Source organism: Anopheles ziemanni, chromosome 2, assembly GCF_943734765.1.
Source record: "Anopheles ziemanni chromosome 2, idAnoZiCoDA_A2_x.2, whole genome shotgun sequence".
Lineage (NCBI taxonomy): Eukaryota > Metazoa > Arthropoda > Insecta > Diptera > Culicidae > Anopheles > Anopheles ziemanni.
The window spans coordinates 81214272-81225804 of NC_080705.1; the positions used below are offsets into that span (position 1 = coordinate 81214272).

The 11533-nt window shown below is 45.0% G+C and overlaps 1 protein-coding gene across 1 annotated transcript; it reads left to right on the forward strand.

Moving 5' to 3' along the window:
• The first annotated feature begins 637 nt into the window (after positions 1–637).
• LOC131294521 (uncharacterized) lies at positions 638–1480 on the forward strand. Its single transcript, XM_058322568.1, has 2 exons — positions 638–643; positions 713–1480. Exons 1-2 carry the CDS (start codon positions 638–640, stop codon positions 1478–1480), a joined length of 774 nt encoding a protein of 257 aa, XP_058178551.1.
• The last annotated feature ends 10053 nt before the right edge of the window (positions 1481–11533 follow it).

Sequence of the window (11533 nt, forward strand, 5' to 3'; positions counted from 1 at the left end):
CCTTTGGCAAACTGTTTAACAACTGTTTAGGAAATGTGATCAAGGCGACCGCCTTTTTGTGCTGGGAATGTCCTACTTTCGCCTCCAACACTCGGTCGCACTCTTCGCTTGTTCTTACCCCGTGGTCGCCCTACCCCAGGCTGGTCTGTGTTACGTAGTGTTTGGCAGATTGGGACACCGGTCCATTGCGATCGGAAAGGAATTGCCCAAAAACATACAACGTTTGGCTGAACATCACTCGAAGAGGGCCAGCTTGTTTGTGCAGCTAATTGTCACTTCGGGGTAGGTTTCGACCAACCGTGTCTCCCGGTGGCCGGGAAGTGGCAGTGGCCACTTGCGGGCGATGCGTCCGGCGCGGCCGTATATAAAGTCTAACGGTATATCAGGGCCCGGTATCACATCCGAACGGACCTCAAGTCGAAGACGAGTCCGAGTACGTGTTGCCGAGCGTTCGTCTGTGGCTAGAGCGTGTTCGTATATCCGACGTAAATCGTGCAGGTCCGGTTCCGTCGCCAAGCCCGCGAAGCTACGTATATCCGGAAGGTGCTAATTTGGCCGCTAATTGTGCCGTAATCGGTTGAAAAGCGAAATTGAATACGTAATCAGGCGCGTACGAGCTGTTATCGCAAGCCGTATGATGGTGGTAAGTGGTGTGTTCTTGGCGCCCGGGCGACGTTCTACAAAGGATCGGTCTGTTTGTGTTCTGTTTCAGCGTAACGCCGTGTGGTTGGTGCTGCTTGTGGTCGGTGCGGCGGTGGCCGAGCCGCAGGAAGGTTACTTTTACCCGCGTCCGACGCCTCAGTGCCTGCCGCAGGTGTTCACCGAGACGGTGACGGACTACGCCACCGAAACGCTGAACCACTTCTTCACGGACGTCAACACGGTGTACCTGACGGACTATCTGACCTCGACCGTGGTCAATCCGGTCCTCATCACCTCGACCGAGTACTCCGTGTCGACGTTGCTGGTGCCGCAGGTTGAGTACATCACCGAAACGACCACCCTCGTCCTCCAGCCGAGCCCGGTCGTGCAGTACGTGACGGAAACCTTCGTCTCCACCGTGTTCGCCCAGAGTGACTTCAGCGGAGCCGTACAGCCGGTCCCGGTGGGTAACACCTACCTGCCACCGTCGGGTCCTCCCGAGCCGAACCCGGTGCTGATTAACCATGGCATCAACCAGCTCCAGCAGCCGCCACCATTTATTCCGCCACCACGCGTATCGCTGCCCCCGGTGCTGGACCATCCCGTAACGCACGAACCGTTCCTTCCGCTCGACGTGAGCTCCGGTGGCCAACGCACGCTCGGAGAGCCGGTCGAAGAGCACGCGTTCGGAAGCGGAGTTTATTCACTGCCCAACGTTGGGGCCGTGCCGCCTGCATTCGATAACGGTGGCTATCGCTACAAGCGAAAGCTTAACCTGCAAGCTTCGGAAGGACCGTCTTCGACGACGGTTGCTACGAAAACGGACAAATCGGTGTGAGGTGTTAAATGTTGTCCACCTTGCCTACCTTAAGGCGCTTTTCCCACTGAAATTGATCTAAGCCCGTTAGATGTTTAAGACGTTTGAGCTCGTTAGATGTTGGTTCGCGTAGGCTATGTTTTTGTAAGTAAAACTCGTTCGCAATAAATACTCAACTCAGATTGTACCAATTGAGTGACAACTGTTTTAGAAAAATACCTTCCACACGCATAAGTGGTGAAAAATGTCGAATTTTATCTCTGTTTCATTTATGCAACATGATTTTGTCTAGTTCGCGAATGCTCAGGTGCGATCAAACTGACCGCTAACTCTCCAATGTTATGTTTTATACACTCGTTGACTTATTTAAGATATTTTTTGTCTTTCGAAACACATCCCCATGTTTTAGATACTTCTTCTTCTTCTTCTTATGTGGCGCTACAACCCCTGAGCGGTCTTGGCCTAACGAAGCTCCATCCGAAATCGCTCACGGTCGTTCGCCACTCTGGTCCAATTCCGTATCCCGGCTTTATTGGCGGCTTCGTCTACGCCATCCTTCCACATCAATTCAGGCCTACCACGCTTCCTCTGTCCTTAGGGACAGCCTAAAAGGACTTTATGGTCTGTGTCGTCCGGTGCCATTCTCATGACATGATCAACCCACCGGAGCCTGGCGAGTCTAAATCGCTGTACGACAGTGAGGTCTCCATACGGCTCGTCATTATATAACCTCCTCCATTGTCCCTCCTCACATACGGGGCCAAAAGTCCTTCTTAGCTACTTCACTGATTGAAAAAACATGACTAATTTAATAATTGTATTTCAACGAAAAACTATATTTTTACATTCCACAGTTCCTAGTTCCAAACATTCCATATCCATGCTCTGTTCGATCATTACTCATTGCGTTATGCTGTTCCATTACGTTATGCCGTAAGCATTGCGAAGAATTATTTTAAAGGTGCACTTTTTAATCGTCGTATAGAGACATCAATTTTCTTTACCCAAATATTAAAATATTTTAGATGTATTCCAACTTTCGGTTTCTTCGTACGGAACCATACAGTGTAAGTTTTTCTATGCAAGAAACTTACATATTTCTCAAAACGATTTCAAACGTGATATTATGTGGGAGTGTAAATTCAGTACTTCTGACGTTGAGTTATTTAAAAATACAATTTGATAAAGTATTTCAAACTAGGCTTAGTAGGCAGCGCACGAGCGCATGGATAATTTTCCTAAAAGTGAAATCACATTTTTCAATTGTTCTTCTTTGAAGATAAAATCGTTTTATTCGTGAAATCATAATGCACATCACACGCACACACTCACACACATACACATATAAACATGCTAAAGTGATACACAACCATTGCTGGTACTACGTTAGTCTGCGCTTTCGTGCAGCCGAATGGTAAGTGTCAGTCTAAGCGTTTGTTTTGTATAAATTGTTCTTCGATTTCCCGCATCGGGTGGGGGCAGGGGACGGAAACATTCCCCGGCGGAGAGGGGTTGAAACAATTCCATTGATCAAGCTTCTTCTCTAGGGGCTTCTTATGTACATTAACGGTTTGGGCCTACGAACTAATCACTGGCCAGGTGAGCGTTACGGAACTACTACTAGGAGTGCTTATAACGCATCACCTCACCACCGTGAGGGACGGACGTATGAGTATTTGTTATCATTTGTTGTTCTCTACTTCGGGGAGTCGACAAAGTCGACATCGCATCGGTTACCGGTCCTTAGGCGTTCCAGTCCAGATCGTTACGTTCTTGAGCCTGCGGTGGGAGCACAAATCTTTTCAGCTCGGGGACGTTGGCGTACGCGGGAGAAAACGAATTGGCGGCCACGGTCTGCTGTACGGGTAGGTAGAGCCCGGTGGGCGTGCAAAGGATCTTAGTGTGGACGTACAATTCCGTTTTCGTAACGGTCTTCGCCGGCGTGTCTGTAACCGGAAGGTAGACAGTAGGCGGTCGGCAATAGGACGTGCTAACGGTGGTGTAACTGGTCGCCGGAGGATCTAGCGGTGGCGTAATTGTGACGGTTTTAGTAGTTGTTTTGGTGCTGGTGATACTTTCCGAGGGTGGCGGTCTAAACGTTTGCGTGACCGTTGAGGTGATTGTAGCAGTTTCCGTGCTGACAACGAAGGGCTTGGAAGTTCGGGTGACGTTTATCGTCGCTGCCGTTTCCTTGAAGACATTCCTTGGTGTAACAGTACTGTGAGAGAAAAGAAAAGTGAGAACAGTTTTAATACCGTTACGTGAGTTTCTTGTATTTTTTGATGCACCACCAACCTCTTTACGGTTACGGTAGTATTGGCCGTCAGCTTTACTAGATAGGTTGGCGTAATGGTGCGCCTTTGCGTTAGAGTACTGTTCAGCGTTACAAGGACGATAGAAGTCGGTGTAACCGTCCGACTGGTGGTGACTGTATCAGCATAGATCAGTTGAGTAGAGGTCGACGTAAGGTTTGTGGTGGTATGTTGAGTATCGTAGTAAATGGAAGAGGTGTAGGTAGGTGTTACAGTGCGATTCGTTGTCGTCTCAGGGAAATAGTTCGTGTTGACGAACGTCGGTGTTACGTTTCGAGAGATCGTGACCGTAGGGTGGTAGATGTAGCTCACAGACGTCGGTGTAACGGTTCGATTGACTGTAGTCGTTGGTGCGTAGAAGAGATTAGTGGACGTCGGTGTGAATGGTGTGGTTGTGGTTACAGGTGATTCGGTAATGATAGAAGTTGAAGTTGGCGTTACGGTGACATTGGTCGTCTTTAGAGGTAACGTCGACAGGATTGTAGAAATTGGTGTGATTGTCCTGCTGACCGTCACTGTAGTGCTAATGGTGGAATAGTATATGTATGTCGGCGTTATGTTTCGACTGGTTGTCGAGTAGGGCGTTAGGGTGCTGATGATGGTCGTCGTTGGTGTTGTCGATGTAGTGATCGTAACGGGTGGTACACGGGAGGTGCTGATGGTTGTCGTTGCAGGCAGCGTCGTGGTAATCGTCTCCGCTGGTGGCGTGAAAGTGCAGGTATGTGTTTCTGAAATCACCGGCAGGTAGAAGTTTGGCGGCATGTTGGTCGGTTCACACACGGATTCCGTCTCCGTAACGGTGATGGTATTATACACCGTTTTTGTGATCTTTTTTTCTCCACCGGGCCACGGGCAGGGAGGCTTTACAGACGGGTAGCCACACACTTCCGGACCACCGACGCACGGCTTAGGCGTGGGAGGGCCTGGAGGCGGGTAGCCACACACTTCCGCACCACCGACGCATGGTTTTGGTGGTTCCTGCACATATCCTTGCGACAGCCTTTCGGTGGGAAAAACCAGTGGTTGGTTTGGATTCCATTCAGGCGCTAGTTGGTAACCGTTGATGGTGCATACTGCCAGAGCAAGCAGCGGCAGTAGTATGCGTACCTTAAAACAGTAGAAAGAAATTTTGTTATCAATAAACTGAACGGCATGATTGACATCTGTGCGTAATGAAGAATAAAAAAAAAGTTGACCAAGAAAGTAAGACGCAACAAGATTTTAAATCGAAAGCCATTGGTAAGCGCATGATTTCTATTTTGGCCCGTATTTTATACGGCATTCCTACACGTCAAAAGGTTTATCGCATACTTCTGTTTTGCATAACGATCGCCTGGACCACCGTCTTCCTGTTATGCAAAGTTTTTTAAATGATGTTAAATGAATGATGAAATGATGATGAAATGTTAAATTAAATGATTTCATTGACATATCCCCGCTGCGTGTCACCTATCAACTCACTTTTATTTAATGTTTGTCAAGAAAACTTTCTCGAGCCTAAACACTGTCGACTAAACATCAAGATAAATGACTACAGCTGCATCCACGGCAAACGTAACGCATGCTATACTGTTTTACATAACACGAGAATTCACAAATTCACGAAATTAATTCAGAGGTTTATCAGCATCGTGGAAACGACATGGTCAATAATTTATTTTAAAACAAGAAAAGACGGATTGACGAAAATAATTGAACAAATACAATAAAATCAAAAGAGGTATCACTTTCCATCAAAGAAACACGTTATCCTTCAGAGTTACTTTCCATGTTGTATGCTCCAACTAAACCCCTTCTTTGATAGACACTTCTCCTAAACATCCGACAGGCTCGTTCCCTTTGCGGGTCCCTCCATCCCTCTCGGTGTTGAGTTGAGGTTGGGTTGGTTTGATGCTTGACCAATATTTATCCGCCCTGGTCCGCGGATCGACCTCAAACACCGGTTGGAGGTGGTTTTCCTTCCGAAAGTCGCCACTAACTGAAATGCGGGTCGCGGTCGCCGAAAGGTTAACGCTGTTTGCTACCGTTGGCGGGTAGTTTTGCAGGAGGCGAGTAATTTATCTACCAATTAGAGCCACGTGATGCGCAAATGCGTGAGAATGCGTTCGTAAAATAAACACCACGAGGTAGGCAAGCTTTGCAAAAACTTGTGAGTCATCTTATTTTGCAATGGCAGTTAGTGGACTTGTCGATAGATTTTAGCATTAAATACAAAGTAAGAAGGGAAACAGCTCTGCAGACTGCAGGTCAGTTCTCCATTGATATTAATTCGCTTCTTATTACCATAAATCAAGTAAAAAAGATGTAAATACGTTACATCTTCAACGTTTGCTAAACTCCAAACTCATAGATCATTCGGTTGATGCAGAATCGACGGGTTTTGGAAAAGAATACGATCAGGGACGGCATTAGGTAAACATTCACAAGTTTTCGTGTGAAGACGCAATCAGTCTTCGGCTTGCCCGCGTGCGCAATTCTGACCAACCTTTTATGTTGCAGCTCATCTCTTGATAGAGATCTCATCGTACAATGTTTACTGCACTAAGTGTGCACAGTTTCGGTTTGCTGTGATTCACGTAAGCGGCAGATGCAGTCGAGTGGTGTGAAGGATGCACTTGCAATCCAACACGCCGACTAGCGCCGGATGGATGACGGATCTACGCATGCAAATGGGAGGCCGTTTAGTAGTAATTCCCGCGGTTTCCCCCTCCCCTTAGGCTGATGTTATTTGATTTCAGCTGACCAATGGGCAATGAATGTGAAATAGGGGAGTCATGTAGCGGCTTGCACGGCTCGATGCCGATACGCGCCCGTCCACGACGGATTCGCTCATCTTCGCCGGCCTGCGTCGAGATGTGAATGAAAGAATCCGGCCTGCACCGTACCGGATCGTAGTGACTTATCCGGTTTTTGTGTGGCGTCGGCTGGTTCGTTTGCAATTCGCTTTTTATAACTAAATTAACCATCGAGGTCGCCATCGGTGGCCGGGACTTGGCTTTCCCTGGGCGTTGGACTGTGGCAAGTGATTTGTAGTTTGATTAAGCACCTGGGCAACCTTGGCTGCATCCTTTCTCGATTATGAAATTCGCAAACAAGGAAGATGTACGAGGGGAAGATCACTTGGCTTTAAGGTGGCTATGCAGATGAGTTTGTAGGCAATGTGATTTGATTGAAATCAATTCGATGCTGGAATGTTGCTTTCAATTCGGTAACTCGATAGCGATATTAATAAGCCACGTGGGTTATTCAAAACGGTGGAATACATTGTAGTTCACCTTAAAACCTCTTTCCAAACAAACCAAAGTAGCTTGAAAATCCGAAAGAACTTATCTTAATGTTGTTTCCCCTTCCAAAAATCAAATCAGTTAGTAATTTGTCAATATGTTGAAAAAAATAAGGAAATAAAATCCTACATATGTACGACGCAAAGGGTGGTTCGCCTTTGGAAGCAAAATAATTAATTTCAAACGCTAAATTAAGCGACACCCCGAAAAACAAAACATCATATCAGTCCTAAAAATAAGTCTCCCAAAGCCCCGAACGACGAAAAAGTCCAATGAACTGACAAACACAACCAATTCGCCGCTCGAAGCACGTACCTGTGGAGATACTAACCTTCGAAGCGGCCGGTTGTTAGAAGATGCCAATGTCAAGGTGTCGTTACCATTGGCACGACCCACCTGCGTCTTGGAAGCGCGATTTCGGAACGTTTTCGTGCGATTGATCCTTCGGCAGAGCTTCGAGCTTCGACAGCAATCCCTATGAGGTACGGAAAGCATGTGTTTACTAACCGGTTTTCTCTATATTTTAAGTCCTCATATCGTTTCTCGATTTTTTCCTTGCCTGATGAGCATCTCTATCTTCAGAATCGAACAGTTTTTTTTCGCAACACCATGCGGACGTTTCATCCAATGTGGGTTGATGGCAAAATTAGCATTTTGTTATCACAAAAATAGCCAATCGATAGAAGTACAAATTTGAAAATATGCGCAGATCTCAGAAAGGTAGAAAATTCAAAATTAGCTCCGAAGAATAAGAGTCGAAGAAGAATATGTCTTCCGTTCAATATGCAAATGGCGTTTCCTCCTCATTCGCATGTTAATGTTTTCCTAAATCAGATAGCCTATAATTCACCATCGTATGGCATTGGCGTTCTGTTACCTAGCGTTGCTTAGATAGCTTTGACTTTGAGGAAAATTGAAGCGTGATTTATCTGGGAAAATCCCACTTGTGCACGGGATCTTCCCTGGAATTTTCATCGAACCCTGATAGGAACAAAATGGAAGTTTTCGCCTCATTGAAGTCGATTGACAATGTGTTTCATCAGTTGTCCATCATCTTCAGATAGATTTATTGTAATGAGCTGCGGAAGCTTACCAAGAAGTAATGTTGAAGGTCAAGTTCGTAGAGCTGAGAGAGTTCATAGGGAAGGAAGAACAGACAAGTTGTGTGTTGGGAGTTTGTTTGCTAATATTCCACATTGGTTCAAACATTGGTTCTTCTGGACCAACATTTTATAAAAAAAAACTAAAAAAAAAACCCCTCAAGTGATGCCAAGCAACGCAATGTACACAAAATGTAAAGTAAACAAAAATAAATTAAAATGCCGAAACATGGGCCGGATAGCCAAAAGTGCGATGGCATTTCTACACCAGGGTGGCGCAAATCATCCCTCGAACAAGTGTTCCATTCGCCGCAAATGGATGTCTCCTTTGACGTTTAAAATAATTATTGCACATTAATCACGGCTTGCAATTTTCGCATCGATGAGACAACAATCTGCATATAGGATTCAGGTGGACACGGTCCGGAGGCATGAACATTGTAATTTACTGTTGACCGAGGCTCTGGAGATCACTATCGGTACTATCAGGCTTTAGTTTGCAACGCTGATTCAAACTAATTATGAAGCTGGAAATCGACAGTCGCCTCATGGCGTGGTTTTTTAGTTGAGGTGGGGATCAAAATGATGATGACGATCGTCTCTATCGGATGCGTTACGTTACTTGAGCGTGTGTAAGATGGCGACGAGGACCCAGAACTTCCTTATCTGTGTGTATGTATCAACTTTGACCTAAAGCTGAAACGTGGAACGTGCGTATTTCGCTTGATTACTTCCTGTTATGTGGAGTTTTTGAAACGATTGTTAAGCAAAATAATTCCATTGACTGATGCCCACTGTGTGTCAACTATCAACAACATTATTGGATGATATTAATTTTCGAGATTCGCACGGATGGAGTTTAAATTTAAGATTTTTCTTAATGAGCTAAAGGTAATTTAACTTCAAGCTAAACTAAATGTCAACAAAATAATACTATTCGTTTGAAGTATGGTATCATCAATTGATAACCTGTTAGCATAAACTATTTATAGCTACAATTTTTAAAAATGGTGGCCAACATATAGTATTAGCTGAATAAAAAAGAATGTTCAGCAGAAAAATAAGCTGGACGGCTAATCCGTAAAACAGGATCTACTAGTTTTTTTTATATTTTCAAGTTCGGTGCCACTGAAATATGCCAATAATAAACATATTATCATCTATTAGCCGGTTCCATATTTCAACGGTTTAGACTTCAAAAGGATATGTGTATTTCGAAAATATATTAATAATCACGAATATTAAAATAACGATCGATCTCTAAGCGTATCGGACCCTAGTTTTTCTTCCGCCATCACTTTCGATTATTGTTCAATCCTATTTGTCGCAAAAAGTTGTTAGTTTGTCCGATAAAGGTTCGTCTCGCGCAACCCAACCCGAACCCCGAAGAAGAAGGAAAGAACCCTTTTTCCAACGTAAGCTCTTAGTATCGACGTTTGCCTGTCACTGTTACTAAGAAGAATACTGAGATGACACGTTGACATTGAGCGTTTTGGGCTCAAATCGGTTGAATAAATAAGCGAACCAGGAATCAACGGTCGGTCATCGCCGGCGCAAGGTTCGTCGGTGTTGCGCGTGCGGCCACAGCCCCGCGCAAGCATGCGGCCTTGAAGATGTCTCACCTGCCCACGAATCTGCCGCCGTGAACCAAGAAAACGGCCCAATGGAAAACCTGTTTCTCTACGGACTTCATATTTTGCTGTCGATCGCGGCTGTCGATTGTGTGTTCTTTAGATAATAAAAATGGTATGGTGGGGTGTGCTTCACCTCTTCTGATCATTTTGTTTGATTTTGGGCGTTCTTGGAGAAACTTGAAAAATATTCCCAGCACGCCTTAAGACAGAAAATTCATATTATTGCAAAAAGAAAACGAGCGGTATTTGTACTATAAAATGGCGTCATGTTTATGGCGGGAAAATTCGTTGCATTAGCGCCGAAATTCGTGATGCCATAAAATATTTAACAGTCGTATCTTAGATTGTTTTGTTGGCAAGCGACTATTTTTCACATGATTTTTTGTGTTTGTCGAATAATTTAAAAACAAACAGGTGACTCATCCAGGATGCAAGGATTTGGCCGTCAATGATGCATGGATGTTTGATAACTCGCCGTAATTAATATCCAAAAAGCTAATGGATCGAAAGGAACAACATATACTCCCGCAGCCGAATGGGGAATGCAAAACGGCATCGCATGCAGCTCATTAGCATCGCAATCAATTTTCCTCCCGACATCCGCGTGCTGAGACGATACACATGCTGACCAATGATAAATCAATTCCCGCGTCGGTGGATTGCTCAAAATGAGTTTCCATTACCAATCTAACCTCATAAGTTGACACCCACGGGGTTTGTTTTTTTGTCGGGGACACTCATGAGTTTTTTTGTCGGGGACACTTTTGTTTTTGTCGTTCAGATTTGTCTGTGTGCAATGTGAGCTTGATTTAGACAAATTGTTCTTGATGATATTTCCATGATAAATAAACATAATCTGGCAAAAAGTATTTCTATGATAAATGAACATAATCTGGCAAACAGTATTTGCCATCTCGCCCGATATTCGATAGTTTGAGCGATGAAATGACGTTTCTTTGACTTTAGTTGAGCATAATGGAGGACCCTTGCTCTGTGATTTGTCTCGAAAGCAGACGGTTTCCCTTTCGACCTAATTTTATTCCCAAATCAGTCGAATTGATCATCACCGTTTTGGGTTTGCGATAAACTTCTCTGATAAAAGACAAACGATGTGACAGGGTATGCAGGAATGCTATAAATGTTTCCACTAGCGTACACCTTCTACCTACATCTGCGACAATCATCGTTCTCGTCATGATTTTGGCAAATTTCCCACCCATCCACGCCACGGGCGGCTCGTTACCGGTTCGTACGTGTGTGCTGGTGATGGATGGAATGGATTTATCATCACCCGACAAAGGCTTGGTGTATACAAATTGGCGATTTTTGCTTTTGTTTGTTCACGGTGTCTGAACCCGACATGTGCATCTGAAGAGGTTCGTCACTTGTTCGCGCGTTACAGTCTTTCTCCGCCGAGAACCGGGTTTCGGTGTCCAGCGTGGCCGAACCCGTACGTACGTGACCCTCGGTGGTTGTGTGTCAATGTGCGTTTATCGTATGATGGCGGTTGGGATAAAAATGTCCCGTAGGTCAAAGAATACACAAAAAGACAAATAAGTCAAAAGCAACAGAAGCAAAACCACGGAACCTGTTGAACTTGGGAACTGTGCACTTTAATTTACGGAGATCTTTTTTCTCGCCAAACTGCTCACTCGGTGATCATCTGTGTACCATTTTAATGTCTGCCAGGGGATCCCTAGAGGGGCACCCATTTAGGCTGGTACGAACGGCTGGAATGAATGCT